Here is a 14,525-nt window from a genome sequence, read left to right on the forward strand (position 1 = left end):
TAGGGGTGGAGGGTGGTCTAGGAGAGTCCGAAGGGGAGGGTGAGTGGGGATAGGGGTGTGTACGTGGTGGTGGTAGTGGAGAGCCCAGCTGCAGAGAGATGAACAAAGCGAGCGCTGTGCAGGCGGGGGTGGGGGGGTGGGGAGGTGCTGCTATGGGAAAGGGTGGGTGGGGGGATCTTGGGCTCCAGTCCCACAAGGGCGTCTCCTCTGGCTGGCCAGGCGGACGGGACGGGGGACGGGGGCGGGGACTAGCGGGGGGTGGGGTGGGGTAGGGAGGCGGGATCCGCTCGCTCTCCTCCTACTCTGCGGGCTCCCAGGGAAAAGCAAGAGTGTCCTTCTGAGCCTGGGGCCGCGGCGGCCGAGCCAGGCGAAAGAACCGGTGTCCCCCTCTCCCCCCGAGGTAAGAACGCTCTCCCCCACTACGCCTGAGGGTCCTGCTCGCTGCGCGGCTGGGACTGGATAAGAGGAAGTCCCAGGGACCTGGAGAGAGCCCTCAGATCAGCTCTGGGCTGGAAGAGCCCCGAAGAAACCGGTAGGGGAGGAGGGGGGCCACAGGTGAGTGCGTGGGGGCGCGAGAGGCTTTGTGCGGGGTGGGCTCCGCTGCTTTCCCGAGAGCTGCTTGCTTGCTCCTGCCCTCCCGAGCCGCCGCCCGCGCCGCCGCCAGAGGGGGCCCTTGCGCTCTCCCCCCGGGGGGAACGCGGATCCTTGTCCCAAGACTCTCCTTCGGGCACCCAGACGGCTGGGCGACACTCGCGGGGTCTCGTCCGCCTGCTCCCCACACCTCCCCTCTCTCGCCGACAGAAGGACTGAGAGCCCTGCACCAGGAGCGGGGGTGTCCCCCGGGGCATCTCAGCTCCAGTCCCGGGCCGGGCCGCCTTGGCGGACAGGAAAGGGCTGCGGAGTCCGGCTTGGAGGCAGTGGCGTCCGGCAGGGACTCTTGCGTGTGTTCAGGAGATGGGTGGCACATCTGAGGCTTCCCCGGCCCTCTCCAAGGCCCCGCGTCTTTAGGGGTCCGGGAGGCCAGAGGGGGGAAGCTGGAGGCAATGAGTCTCCGCTCTTGCCACGCCCGCACGGTCCAGATTCGAATCCCTTGCGGAGTTCCCTGGTGCCGGGGCTGAGCCACGTCCTCCGGGCTCCTCCGGGATGGGGAAGCGCGGGCTCCCGGGGGCGGCGGGGGGCTGGGGTAGCTGGGTGGCCGAGGCGCCCGCGGACGCTTCCGCCGAGGCGGGCAAGAGGGGAGCCTGGGCCGGGAGACCGAGCGGCCCGACGGGGGACCCAGGGCGCCGGGGCGGGGCTGCATACTGGACCCGTTAGCTCAGCCGTCCCGGAGGCTGACTCATCGAACCGGTCACACTCAAAGCCAACCTCCCCACCACGTCAGGCATCCCACGCGCAGACACACTCGGCGCCCCACCCGGCATCACCCACGCACCCTTCCCACCGCACACGCCACGCGGACAGCTGCGTCTCTCTCCGCCGTGACACGCGTGGGACCCAGCGCACACCTAGGACTCCACACACACGCCAAGCACCCGCAGCCCTCCCAGGAAGCCCACATTCACACCTGCGGCCCCTCGCGCTCACGCCCTTCCCCGGGCCCACGCACCCCGCCGTTCACACACACCCATCACACACTCAGTCCTCACACAGGCCGACTGTTACACACGCACACCCCCCCACACACACAAATGCTACACACGCGCCCCCCCTCCCGCCGCCGCCCGCGGGGAGCCGGCGGTGTCTGGGGGCCGCCCCTTTCCCCCGCCGGGCAAACAAGCGGCCCCTTCTCCCCGCCCGGCCAAAGAAAGGCCGCTTGTCCGGCGTCAGCGGCGGGCGGGGCGGCCCGGCAGGCGGCCCAACACTGCGGCCTTGTCCCACCTGGCGGCCCCGGGGAGGGCGGCGAGGGGCAGCAGGGAGCCCTCCGTGCGGAAACCCAACTCAGTCCCCCGGCCTCCCCGGCCTCGGAGAGCTGCCCTTTTCTTGCACCCCACCTCCATCCCGCACACAAGTAAAATCACACCCCCGAACTACACTCTCGCCTTGTCCCGCCGCCTCCTCCAGCCCCGGCTGCCCGCCTACGGTCTCTCCCCACTCCTGGGTCCCCCGGCCTGCCCTCCGGCCCCCTCTTTTACTCCAGGGCCCCGCCTCCCGCCCCCACCCCGGTCTCCCCCTCCACGACCCTGGGTACCTTCGACTGCTCCCCCGGTCCGTCACCCCCTTTCCTTGAGGACTCCTCTGTCCCCAGTCTCCCCCATCTCCTTCGTCCCCCAGTCCCTCTACCTTTCCGTCCCTGTCTCCCCCCACCTCTGCGTCCCCTGGACTCGATCCGGTTTCCCACCTTCTTCCCCTCCTCCCCAATCCTCTGCCCTCAGTCTTACCTCCCCAGCCCTCCTTTTCCCTCATCCTTCAGTCTCCCTCTTTCTTATTTCCCTCCAAATCCCTTCGTCTTCCCACCCGCCCCGTCCCTCCGCAGACCCCTCGTTTTCCTTCTCCCGAAGTTCCCTCCGTCCCTGGCTTCCCTCACGCCCTCCCCGGCCCTCGCCCGCCTCCGGCGCCCCGCCCTCTGGGCTCCCAGCCTCAGTTTCCTTCCCTTCCCGGCTCCTTCCTCCGCCGGCGGCCCTTCCTTGAGGGCGGATGTGCGTCGGACGGGAGAAGGCGGCGGCAGCAGCGGGTCGAGAGGATCCCAACTCTGCCCCGGAGGCCTCGGGCCACAGCCATGCGACGCCCGGGGCGAGGCCTGGGCTGGCCGCCGGGGCCACAGGTGAGGCCGGAGCGGAAGCACCCGTGCGGGGGCTCCGCCGGGACCGCTTTCGCTCCGGGGCCGGCCTCGGACCTTTCTTCTGGGGCCTAATTTGGAGTCTGGACTTCCTCCAGTGCCTGTCGGTTCCAGACCTTTCCGGCCGCTCCCTGGGGCCCCACCGCCCTGGTTAAGGTGCCGAGACCCCCGAAGCGGTGACTCTGGGCGCCCCACGAGGCGCAGAGAGCTGGGGACCGGGTAGGGCTGCTGACCCCCCGTGGCCTGGATGCCCGGGCGTTCGCGCTGGGCCGAGAGGCCGGAGGGGCCGGAGCGGGGTCACCTGCCGGAGCCCCGGCCTCGCCCCACAAGGGGCCCTCCAGACACCCAGGCCTCTGCCACCCTGGGCCCGAGGAGGAGCTTGGGCATCTCTGCTCGCGGTGCAGGAGGGCTACTGAGAGCCGAGGCTGACCGCGGCGCTTCCCCCAGTCCCTCCTCCCCGAGAGCTGGACTCGCACCGCAGGGGCCTTTTTTTGGCAGCGGGCGGGGCGGGGTTTCCCAGAGCGGCCGCGGAGGCCGGGCTGGGCGAGCGGGGTGGGTAATTACAGCCCCGGGTAGTGGGCAGCCCGGTGGGACGGGAGCAGGTCGGCCGGTGGGAGGCGCCCCGGAGCAGCCCTCTTGGCACTCCCGGCCGGGGGTGGGGTGGGAGGAGAGGGCGCCCCCGCCCCCCCAAGACCCGTCCCCCACGCCGCCCCCCCCCCCCCACCGTGGCTGCTCTCCCGGCCTCTGCGCAGCCCCTGGGTCAGAGCGCCGCCCGCGTGCTGGGACGCGCTGGTCTGGTGTACCTTTCCACTTCACCTGGATTAGGTTTCGGAGCTGGGGCCACAGCCCCGCGCCTCCCAATCTACATCTTTTCTTATCTTCTCTGTCTCTCCCTACACCTCTCTCCTTATCTCTCCTTCTTCTTTCACCTCCTTATTCCCTTCCCTCCTCCTCTCCAATCACTCTTTTCCCCCATCAACCTCATTCCTTTACAATCTTTATCTGCACTTGAAGTCCTTGGTGTAAATAAATGAGCACACCCACTGCTACCTCACAGAGTGATAATGACAACTTGACAGATGAAGAAACTGAAGCCCAGATAGGTGAAGTGACTTGTTCAAGATCATGAAGCTCATACTGATAACTGGCATGTTTATAGTGCTTTGCACTTCACAGAGTGTCATTTCATATAATACCTGAATCTCCAGACAATCATCTTTAAAAAAAAAAAAACCGTAATAGTTTTATTGAGGTATGATGTTCATACCATAAAATTCACTTAATTTAAATGTACGTTCAGTGATTTTTAGTATATTTACAGATCTGTGCAACCATCATCACAAACAAGTTTTAGAACATTTCTATCACCCCTCCCCAAAATCTGCCCATTTAGAGTCACTCCCCATTCCACACCTAGCCCCAGGCAAGCAGTAATCCAAACAATCTTTCTTTTTTCTTTAAATCATTATTCCAGTTTTATAGAGAATGATCTGACACTCAGAGAAGTTAAGTAACTTGTCCAAGACCTCTCAGCTAATAAATAATAAAGTCAGGATTAGAATTTAAGGCTCTTGTACCCCAGTCTAAAGCTCTTTCCACTAAGTGATGATGCCTTTCCTTCACTATTATTTATCACTTTGTTTTTCTTACCCCCTCTTTTATATAAACTCTCCATCCCCAACCCACTCTCTTGCCTCTCCTCCCTCATAGAATGCTGAGGGATTTCCCTGAGTACAGCAGTCTCCGTCCCTGGAAATTCTTCCCCCTGGCCAGATCTCCTGGGGAGGTGCCAGGCCAGCTTGAGCTTTGGTGTAGGTTAATGGCCTTTGCCCTCCCTCTTCCCAGGCAGACTTGGGGCGGGCCCCAGGCCCTGTTCCGGCCTCTCTTCCACCAGCTTGGGTGGAAATGGTGACGGAGGCGATGCAGTCCAGGACCGGAAGGGTGGAAGCTGGGAGGGTAAAATTAGTAACTCTATGGCTAAGGCCTTTGGGCCCCACTGCCAGGGTCAGACATTGCTTGGAATGCTGGCTCCTCCCCCCACTTCTTCTCCAAGTCCCTTGGAAGATGGCTGGAAGAGAAAGTGGAGGGGCACCCTGCCTTCCTACATCTCCCTCCCTCCCTTCAGTTACACTCTTTTCAACTTCCCCAGAAACATTGTTCAGCAGCAGATGAACCTTAGCAAGTTGGCCAAGGATGGGCATGTAGGCACATATTAGTACACAAAGGTGCTTCCTCAGAGTTTGCAGGTGCCAAAACTGTGAGCCAGGGAGAAAGGGATGGGTGAGGAAGAGTTCAAGTTCTGGCTCTGGAATCTATCAGTATTTTACCTCTGGTTCTAAGGACCTCAGCTTCCTACAGCACCAAATCAGGTGAAGATCCCCAGAGTCCTATATTCCCAGTGTTAGTCGTCATGGAGGGTTTTTATTTTTTTGCTGACTGTCTGGGGGTAAGATTGCTTTCTGGGGAAGAGAGGGTGCAGGAATCGAGACAAAGAGATGGCAGGAATAGTTGCGTTTTTCCCGTGTGTCTCCTTTAAGAAAACATCCTTCTGAGACCCCTGGGAAAAGAGACAAAGGGAGAAGAAGGAGAGGGAAAGGCTGTGGGAGGGAGCTCCTGCTCAGCCCTGCCACCCACCTGGGGCCCCCTGTCTACCAGTGTCCCTGGAGGGACTTCCTTGGACTTGCTTCTCCCACTAAGGTAGATTTCCCCCACCCGGCTTACGGCTCCAGTTGTGTGAGGGTCCTCAGCTGCCAAGGCCTGAGTCCTGGGTGTCAGAGGCAAGAAAGTACAGCAGTACAGGTTGGGCCCTATAGGACTTCTTGGGCTTCCTGTGTGTGGCAAGGGCCAGGACCGGTGTGGTGTGGTATCCACGCCACAGCTGAAAATGCGGCATCGCCTTCCCCCACGAAGCTCCTAAGCTGCCTCGACTTCTCCCTCAGCAGGAGCGTGCTGGAAACCACGGTGACACGGGCCTGCCCCTGCCCTGAGAACCTTGCTACAGAGCCTACTCCTTGCCCTTTTCTGCCCTGGCCTCCCCACCTCACCTGTTTTCTGCTGTGTCCGCAGGAGCTCTGGAGCCCCAGGACAATGGACACTATCAACAGGAACCAAGTGGGCCCTGGATGCAAGACCCCAGCTATGGTGCAGGTGAGTGTGGTTGGGGGTGGGGCAAGCGGGCTGTTGGTGAGGATGCACCGACTCCTCTACCTACCTGTGGTCCCAGCCCAAGGATGACAGCGGTGCTACCTCTGCTCTTCCCCAGGTCCCAAGCCTATTAACAGCTAAGTCTTTAGCTGAATTAGGTTAATTGGTTCACCCAGAAAATAGCCTTTGAAAGTCAGGAAGTGGTTTGCGGATTGACCCTGAGCTGTATCTCTCTCCTCGATCCAGGCCCTGCCCTCTCTTGTAATTTAGTTTAACAGGGGCAAGCAATGGCCAAGTGGATTGCCACGGACAGGTCTACAGGGCCAAGTCTTGATCGGTCCCCTCTACCAGTACCCCCTCCTCTTACCAAGCACCTCCCCACTCCCCTTACTTTCTCCTGTTTCTGTCCTAACAGACAAAAGGGGCAGTTACACCAAGACTTGAGATAAATCCAGTGGGACGACTTAGTGGCCTAGATTCAGATCTAATTACAATTTAGTGGAATACTGCTCTGTGCAAGATTTTGCACTACACCCTCAGAGCCCTTTGGAGAGGGCAGGTGCTGGAGAGAGTGCTGGTGTGACGACGGGGACTAGGGTGGTCAGGTGCCGGCCAGGAGTCTCATGATGCTCATACCTCACCTCCACTACCTGCAGAAAGGACCCTTGGACCTGATCGAAACAGGCAAAGGGCTGAAAGTGCAAACGGACAAACCCCATCTGGTGAGCCTGGGCAGTGGGCGGCTCAGTACGGCCATCACTCTTCTGCCGCTGGAGGAAGGTGAGTCTTGGGGGCATCTAACCTGCCACCCTCCATCGCCATAGACGTTCCTGCCCTGGGATCCTGGCATGTGCTGGGGCCCTGTTGATACCTGCTGGCAGTGTTCACCTCCCCCAGATGGGAGGCCGTGCCACCCTACCCCACCAGTTTGTTTCCCTTGTCTCTGCCTGCCCAGACTAATCTGGCTCCATGACTGGGATTAAAGATCAGTTTAGAAATCAGGAGGAGAGCACTGAAACAGGAGAGCACACGGCTCCTGGCAACCACTGTGGCCAAGAAGAAAGGGGGCCCCCTCCAGGGCAATGCCTGGCATGGAAGAAGGTGCTGGTGGAGATGGAGAGAGGGCAGTGGGGGCAGACCTCCTAGTTAGGCCCTGGCACAGCCCCTTCCACCTTGCAGCTTCTGCCCTTCCTCTCTACTCTCGAGGTTGTACTTGTTGCCTGGGTGATACTACATTCCCCACATTCTCCAAATACCGGTCCCAGGGGCTCTGCCAGGGGGAGGGGCTGTGCCTGAGGAAGCCCGGGGAGAGTTGAACTGAAGAGAGGTGAGTGAGGGAGGGCAAGGGTTGCAGGTGGCAGAAGGGAGGGAGAGAAGAAGGAGGCAGAGAGAGTTTGAGGAAAAGATGGGGGAGAATGGCGAAGGAGAAAAAGGTCTTAGGGAGGGAGCACTGGGGGGACAAAGGGAAGGTCTGCAGAGAAGTCCCCCTTCCCTACTCTATCTGTGCCCTTCGGGCCTTCATCTCTGGGTCTGAGAAGAGCTTCTACCCCTTACTGTCTCGACCAGGCTCAGGGGCCCCAAAGGGGTGGCCAATGATTCTCCCTGGAGTAGGAGGTGGCAGTAGATTTCCAGTGTGGCCCTCCTTGCCCCATCTCTGCCAACTCAGCCTGGACTACTCCTCTGACTCAGTTTGCCTCCTGTCTTCAGGGAGGACAGTGATTGGCTCTGCAGCCAGGGACATCTCGCTGCAGGGTCCAGGCCTGGCTCCAGAGCACTGCTACATCGAGAACCTGCGGGGCGCCCTCACCCTCTACCCCTGTGGCAATGCCTGCACTATTGATGGGCTCCTGGTCCGGCAGCCCACCCGACTCACTCAGGGTAAGTTCTGACAGCCCCGAACCTAGGGAGCTGTTTAAAAGCTTGTGCATGACAGGTGCAGGGGAAGCCTGCTGTGGTGGTTGCCATGGTAACCGCCTGAGTGGCCAAGTTGGGAGTGGGGTGCTCAGGTGCATCTGGATCAGGTGCATTTCAAAACCCCTCCAGCATCCAGATTCGTCTTCAACCTGCTTTTCTCTGGTCACCCCCACCCTGCCACCGTGGGGAGAGAAGAGGGCCTGCTTCCTGCTCTCAGAGGGCATGGGGAGTGGTGCAGTGGTCGCTCATGGTTGTTAGGGGAGAGCAGTTGGAGCAGCAGCGAGGGGAAAAATGGCATGGTTCCCTGATGCCAAGAGGGAGTTGTTCTGAAAAGCTGTTGAAGTTGGGGAGCTGTTGAGGACAATGGCGATGGGACAAGGGCAAAATCTGATGGCAAAATCTGAGGACACGCTCACTCCTGTTAAAACACTGTTGACAGTAGCTTTTGGGTCATGAATATGGTTACCACCCTGTTTCCCAAAGCAACAGGCCATTCCGTTGTGTAAGGGAGCTCTAAAAACTGGGCCTCCGGTTACTATGGTGACCAGGCAGTTAAGGGGTTGGCCAGGTAGCACTCTGATAAACCAGGTGTGTTTGCCCTGTACATCAATGTATACAGTGAAGCACCATATTAGGGGGATGACAAAAGTGGATTTGGGTGGGGGGTAGAGGATGGAGCTTTGGACTTAGCCTGGCTCCAAGTAGGAGGACCCATGTCCTGGCAGTGTTTTCTTGGGACTCCTACCTCTTACTGGCTGGAAGCTCCTTTGCAGTGGAAATCCCACTCACTCCACTGTTTCCCTCTCTCCTTCTCTTCACACCTCTCGGGGTCTCTCCCTTCAGGGCTAACCCAGGAGACCCAACCTTCCTGCCTTTGGGAGTGTCGGGGGGACAACTGACTCCAGGGAGACAGGTCTGCCAGGAGCAGCAGCAAGCAGGCCCTCATCTCCTCCAGGGCTTTTCTGACTCCAGATAAGAGGAGGAACCCCCATAAATTGAGGCTTTGGCTGTGATGCCATCTGGCTCCTGACCGTCCTCTTCCATCTCAAAGAGAGCATCTTCCCCAAGATTTGGGTACGTGGAAGGGAGACAGTAGAACAGCAAGGAGAGGCAGAGGCAGAGTTCAAAGAAGGCTGGAGAAAGAGCCCAGCCCCAAATCCCTCACGTTCATGAGCAAGAACTTTCTTCCCCTGTGCGTTGTGAGCAGGGTGGAGGAACCGATGCTCTGGAGGCCTCTCTTGCCCGGTCTTCCCAGGGCAGCATTTAGCTCCCTGAGAAGAGGGAGAGCCTGGGCCAAGATGGAATTCTTAGGCATTTCCTGTGGCCCAAGTGACCCCCAACTCTTGCCCAGCCAAAAGCCCACCCTGCCAACTATGTACCCTCCCACTCTCTCCTGACCCTAAACCCCCTTCCCTTTCACTCCCTTCCACCCCCATAGCTGCCTTGTCTAGGCTCGCCTGTCTCAGAAGCTTGGCAGCCTGGGGAGGGGTAGGCAGAGGCACAAAGGAACGGGTGTTCTTCTCCCCAGCACTACCCCTCCCCTGGGCTCCAGGAGCTGAGGGTTTCCTTGTCTCATCTCTGGAGCAAGGCACCAAGCCCAGCCCTGTCTGGCCCCACTCCGGACATTCTTGGGAGTGCGTTTCCCTGGAAACTGGGTGGCTCGGGGGTGCATGTGCTATCTCTGTGTGTCTGTGTAACTGGAGTGTGTTTATGTATCTCCGGATGTGTTTGTGACTCTGGGCTTGTGTATCTTTGTGTTTGTGTCTTTCCTTGTGTTTATGGATCAGAGTGTTCAAGTTGGGGGCAGGGGTGAACTCAGGACTGATGGTGACGAAGTGTCCGTGTGTGCGCCTGTGAGGATATGAGAACTCACTGGCCACGTGCCTATCTGTGGGCATATGTGCAAGAGGATCATTTTCCCTGTCTTGTTTCCCCGATCCAGCCTTGTAGGGGGGACCCCCCTCTTTGAAAAACAGAGGGCTACCCTAGAAATAACAAGGAGCCCTCTCTGGCTGGGCCGGGCCTTGGATGCATCATTCTGGGCACTGGGCCCAGCCATAGGCAATTGGAGAGGCACACGTCATCACGAGCAGGGTGGCAGTGACAGGCTCTTCCAGCAGGAATATGCCTGGCCAGGGGTGGGGGGAAGCAGGCAGAAAACAGATGCCAACCTTTAGCTAGAGCTATGGACATGGGGGCCAGGAAGATCCTGCTTTCAGTCCTATTCCCGTGTATCCTGGGACATCCCACGCTGCCCTCTCTCTACAGAACAAGAGGTGGAGCTAGGAAGAGGACCAAGGAAATGAGGAGGAATCTCAATCCGGGTCTAGGCTGTCCCGCCCCGAGACCACATCGCCAGACCACATGAAAGATCTGGGAGGGGACCAAGTAGGGAAGGGCCCGGAAAGCCATGAGGCTCAGGGACCAGGCTGTCTAGACAGAAGGTCCTCATCCTCTCCCAGCATTCACTGCCAGCCCTTCGTCCGAGTCTCCTTCACTCCCCAGGCGCCCCCTTGGTGGGTAGGGGCTTCTGTGAGGGCAGGCAGGAGAGGCTCCCCGCAATGTGGCTGGCGAGCCAGGATTCCTGAGTGATCCAGCTGCCTCCCTCTGGGATCCAGGACACTGAGCCTCTTCCTCTTCCACCCAGCTCTCAGTTATTCCTTCTGTAAAATGGGAGTGACGCCTCCAACTGTCCTCTGTTACAAGACTGATAAAGATCTTGACTAATAAAGCTCAAAGGAAGGAGAGAAAAAGCAAATGCTCCTAGCTCCCCACTTCTTTGTGCCTGCCTCCTGCCCCATTTCTCCCTGGCGGTATCCTCTGTGTCCGTCTGGGTCTGTCCAGCTGGCCGTCACAGTTTCCAGACCGATGAATCACATTTCCTGAGGAGATTTTTTTTTAAAACCCTCCCCCTATTTTGCATTTGACCCTATATGGTTTTCCTTTTTCCTTCAGAAGGGGAATAAGCTGTATGTGAGTATGTGAGCGCGTGTGCGTGCGCGCGTGTGCGCGTGCGTGCGTCTGTGTGTAGTATGGCTGGGTGGGTAGGAGTTCAGTGAGGGTGGAAAAATTGTTTGACTATTTCTCTAAGGAGGTTGACTTTTGATTTCAGAGTCTCTCTGGGGACTGAGTGAAAGGCTATCTGTGCCTGAGTGAGGGTATAACCAAGAGAGGGGCTGGTGCCTGAGGGGTGGTGTGTTTGAGAGTAAATGTGTATGAGAGACAGGACGTGTTTAACTGGGGTGTCTGTGTGACTCAGAGTATGCACAGCCGAGTGGTGTCTGTGTGACCGAGCAGGTGTTGGTGTGTATCTGGGAGAGAGTGTGTGGGGCTATGTGAGCTCTGAGCACACAGAAGACATCTGAGAGAACACAGTGTGTCCCTTAAGGTTCTGGTGTCCAGAGGCCAGTCCCTGGAATGAGAGGAACTTTCTGGGGCCCAGGCTGGGTGGTAGGTACTTGCCTGGCCCAGAACCTCAGCCTGGTCCTGGGGGCTCCAGAGGCGGCTGGCACTGTGTTTCCAGATGGGAAGGGTACCTCCTTGGGGTGGGAGAGCTCTTTACGGGGCTAGCACGACTGGTGGTTGTGGTTGGGAGGAGGTGGGTTGGCTTCTGGAGCCCCAGGAAAGTGGGCTGGCTTGGAAGAGGCAGTGCCTTGGTCCAGTGTGGGTCATGGGGTGAGGTGAACTGCTGGGAGGGTGGGGGTTAGGGGGGCAAAGGAGGAGGTGTTTAGGGTGGAGACAGGGGCTGGGCTCAGTGCTGCTCACATTGCACAGAGCACCGCCTTGGCCTGCACTTGTCACGGTGGCAGACTGAGGGCCAGAGCTGGACCCAGTGACTTAGCTGGATTCCCAGGAGTTTCACTCTTCTCTCTAATATACGGAGCCATGGACTATCAGAGCTTAACCTCCGCTGTCATCAAGCCAGCCTCCTGACTCTGTTGATAAGGAACCCGAGGCCAGAGGGTGTGACTGGCCCAAAGTGACCAGCCAGTCAGGGGCTGGGCCGGCCCCCTCCTAGGCCTCTGGTGACTTCTCGCCAGAGAGGGGTCTCAGTGAGACCCCAATTCTCCTCACTTCTGCCTCCTGGCTCTTCACTCTCTGGTCTCTGTATCTACCTCTCACCTTTCCTTCTCTCTGTCATCTCCCTGGAACATTTCCTCCCTGCCCCACTTCTACTCCTGACCTGGGCTCCGGAATTCTGAGCTGTACACCCTCCCCGCATCCCCCGCTCCCCGCCCCGCCCTCTCCATCCCGCTCCCCTCTCCTCTCCGCTCCTCTCCTCCATCACTTCCTCTTCCCCTCCTCCTCTCCTTTGTCCCTCCCTCCCTGGCTCCCTTCCCCCGCCGCCAGTGGCCGGCCCGCCCCTCCCCGGGCATTGGTGGCTGCTCGCTGCCTCGCCGCTCGCTGCTCCGAGCCCGGAGCTGGCGGCGCGGGAGGTCGGCCCGCCTCTTCAAAGGCCCGGGGCGGGCCGGGGACCTGGAGGGCCCGAGCTAGCGGGGGCGAGCGGTCCGGAGGTCCGGATTCGGTGGTGAGTCCTCAGCCCCGGGCGGCCGCAGCCCCGGCAGCCGGGCGCGGAGCAGCTCGGGCTGGGAGGGGCGTGGAGGGGGTGGGGAGGCGTGCGAGGAGGGGGATCGGGTCCCTGGCCCCGCTTGGGAGCTTGAGGCAGTGAGGCTCGATCGTGTGTGTGAGCCCTGAACATATCTAAGTGGGGCGCCTGGGCTCGGGGCCACTCCTCAGCGGGGCAGACTTCATTTTCGCCAGCACTAGGCGGTCCCCTCCGTGGGACCTGCCTCTCGACGGGGTTGAGGGGTCCTGGTTAGGATGAGTGGAGCCTGTGTTACAGCTCAGAGGGGTCTCGGATGGAAGGAGCCAAGGCTCCTCCTCCCATCTTCCCTTCGCCCCAGCCTCCTTTTGGCCAGTTCATTCTATTTGTGTGGCCAGCAGGGCAGTGACTGTCGCTCTGGGTGTGAGGCTGTGTGCCTATATCTGTGTGTCTGTGTGTTTCTGAGTGTGTATGTGTGTGAGCCGGGATGAGAGTGTGTGTGCGTGTGGTGTTTCCCCCCCACCTGCATCTCTCAGAGATAGGATCCACGCTCTCCTTTGCCCCGTTTGTTTTTTTCCCTCCAGATGTGCAGCTCCTCCACTCACCTGCACACAGCTGGGCCCTGAGCCCCTTTGGGGACGAGGGGCACAAACACAGCTCTGCCTGGATGAGAAGGGGTTCTTGGGTTTCGTGAGTGGGCTGACCTTTGGAGGTGTGGGGCAGGAGTGGGCAGAGAGGAGGTTTCTTCGCAGAAGTAGGCTTGCCAGGCGTCTAGGGGCATGGGACCAGAGCTGGGGCCATGCCTGGGGCCCCTGAGTGCAAATAGAAAGTTAATTTGAGCAGGAGCTGAGCTGCAATCAGTCCCGCTGCCCTCCTGCCCGCTCTATTAATACAGATCCAGCTCTGCTGCCTGGCATCACCTATTTATAGCCCCAGAGGCAGCATAGCCACACCCCTTGTATAGAGGAGGGTGAGGGGCAGAGAAAGGGGCAGGGAACTCACAGCTATACGGGCCAGGGCCGGGGGTGCGTAGGTGCCCACAGCCTCCTTGGGTGGGCCTGGCACTGATGGGCTGGAATCCACCCAGACTGCCCACCTCCTTCCCAGTCTGGACTATGTGGTCAGGCTTCTGATCTGCCCCGTCCCCCCTCCCTGACTGCCCCCCATCAACCTAGGGTTGAGTGGGTCTGTCTAGACCCTGCAAACTCATCATTAATTAGCTTGTTAAATGGCTGAGAGGAGGGGGAGGGGAATGTCAGGGTTCTTTCTGAAACAGCTGTGGTTGTAATTAGGTGGACAGTGTGGCTGGCTATTATTTATTCCGGTTATGATTACTCTGTGATCAGCTCCTCTGATTGGTGGCTTGGCAGGGAAGGCTTCCTCCTTTCCTAACCACCCATCAGCCTTTAGAATTGTTGGTGCCTGCCTTGGAGGGCCTGTGGGTTTGCCGAAGAAGCGGGTGGTTTTGTCTACTATGTTGTCTGCTATGGGCTTCTCAGCCTGCTAGCCCCCGATCTGTGGCAATGCCCAGGGCCCCCCAACAGGCTCCTGAGCTCCTCAGTGGGCGGCCAAGGTACCCACGTGGCTTGGGATGCCCCATGCCCTTGTGGCCTGCCTGAGCTGAACTGTCTCAGCGTCCAGGAATGTAGACTTCCCTGCCAGTCTTAGCTCAGACTGGCATGAAGCTTGGGGTGCCAAGTGGCACCAGATTGGGTAGAGAGGAGCCTGGGGCCAGGGGCCAAGGGAATGGACAAACTGGAAGAGTGGGTGGTAGAGACCACCAGGTCTCTGGCTTCTCCCAACAGAGCATCTTGTGCAGAAGCCCTCTAGCACCTGGTGTGGCCGGGAGGAGGAGTTCTGCCAGACAGGCTTAGGCGCCGTGGGCACACCTGTCACCGTGCACACTCCCGGTGCCCCTGGCTACATTTTCTGGCTCACACATGCCCTCCCCCCTCCATGCGCTCACACTTCCTGGGCAGGACTGAGCTTGTGTCTACTGCCTGGGAATGTGCTTGGTTGAGGCTGGGCCCACTGGCCTAGGCTTGGCTGCATTCCAGGGGAGACCAAGGAGCAGGATGATGTCAGGCCAGAGAGTGCTTTGACAGAGAGGAAGAGGGTAGCAGTGGCTCCCGACTGTCAGAAAGGGTG

At 59.5% G+C, this 14,525-nt stretch overlaps 1 protein-coding gene across 17 annotated transcripts in view; it reads left to right on the plus strand.

Annotated features, from left to right (window-relative positions):
• The first annotated feature begins 284 nt into the window (after positions 1–284).
• Positions 285–14,525, plus strand: part of PHLDB1 (pleckstrin homology like domain family B member 1) — a 45,552-nt gene continuing 31,311 nt past the window's right edge. For 3 of the 17 annotated variants that reach the window (XM_007196614.3, XM_057553835.1, XM_057553831.1), the window contains exons 1-4: positions 2,608–2,761; positions 5,843–5,923; positions 6,577–6,700; positions 7,628–7,798. In XM_007196614.3, the coding sequence (XP_007196676.2) occupies positions 2,717–2,761; positions 5,843–5,923; positions 6,577–6,700; positions 7,628–7,798 (421 nt within the window). In that variant the 5' untranslated portion in view covers positions 2,608–2,716. Of the gene's footprint in view, positions 556–2,605; positions 2,762–5,842; positions 5,924–6,576; positions 6,701–7,627; positions 7,799–12,181; positions 12,363–14,525 lie in introns of those variants that run through there. The other 14 variants (XM_057553827.1, XM_057553828.1, XM_007196608.3 and 11 more) reach the window with 9 other exon arrangements.

Source organism: Balaenoptera acutorostrata, chromosome 9 (genome assembly GCF_949987535.1).
Source record: "Balaenoptera acutorostrata chromosome 9, mBalAcu1.1, whole genome shotgun sequence".
Classification (NCBI taxonomy): domain Eukaryota; kingdom Metazoa; phylum Chordata; class Mammalia; order Artiodactyla; family Balaenopteridae; genus Balaenoptera; species Balaenoptera acutorostrata.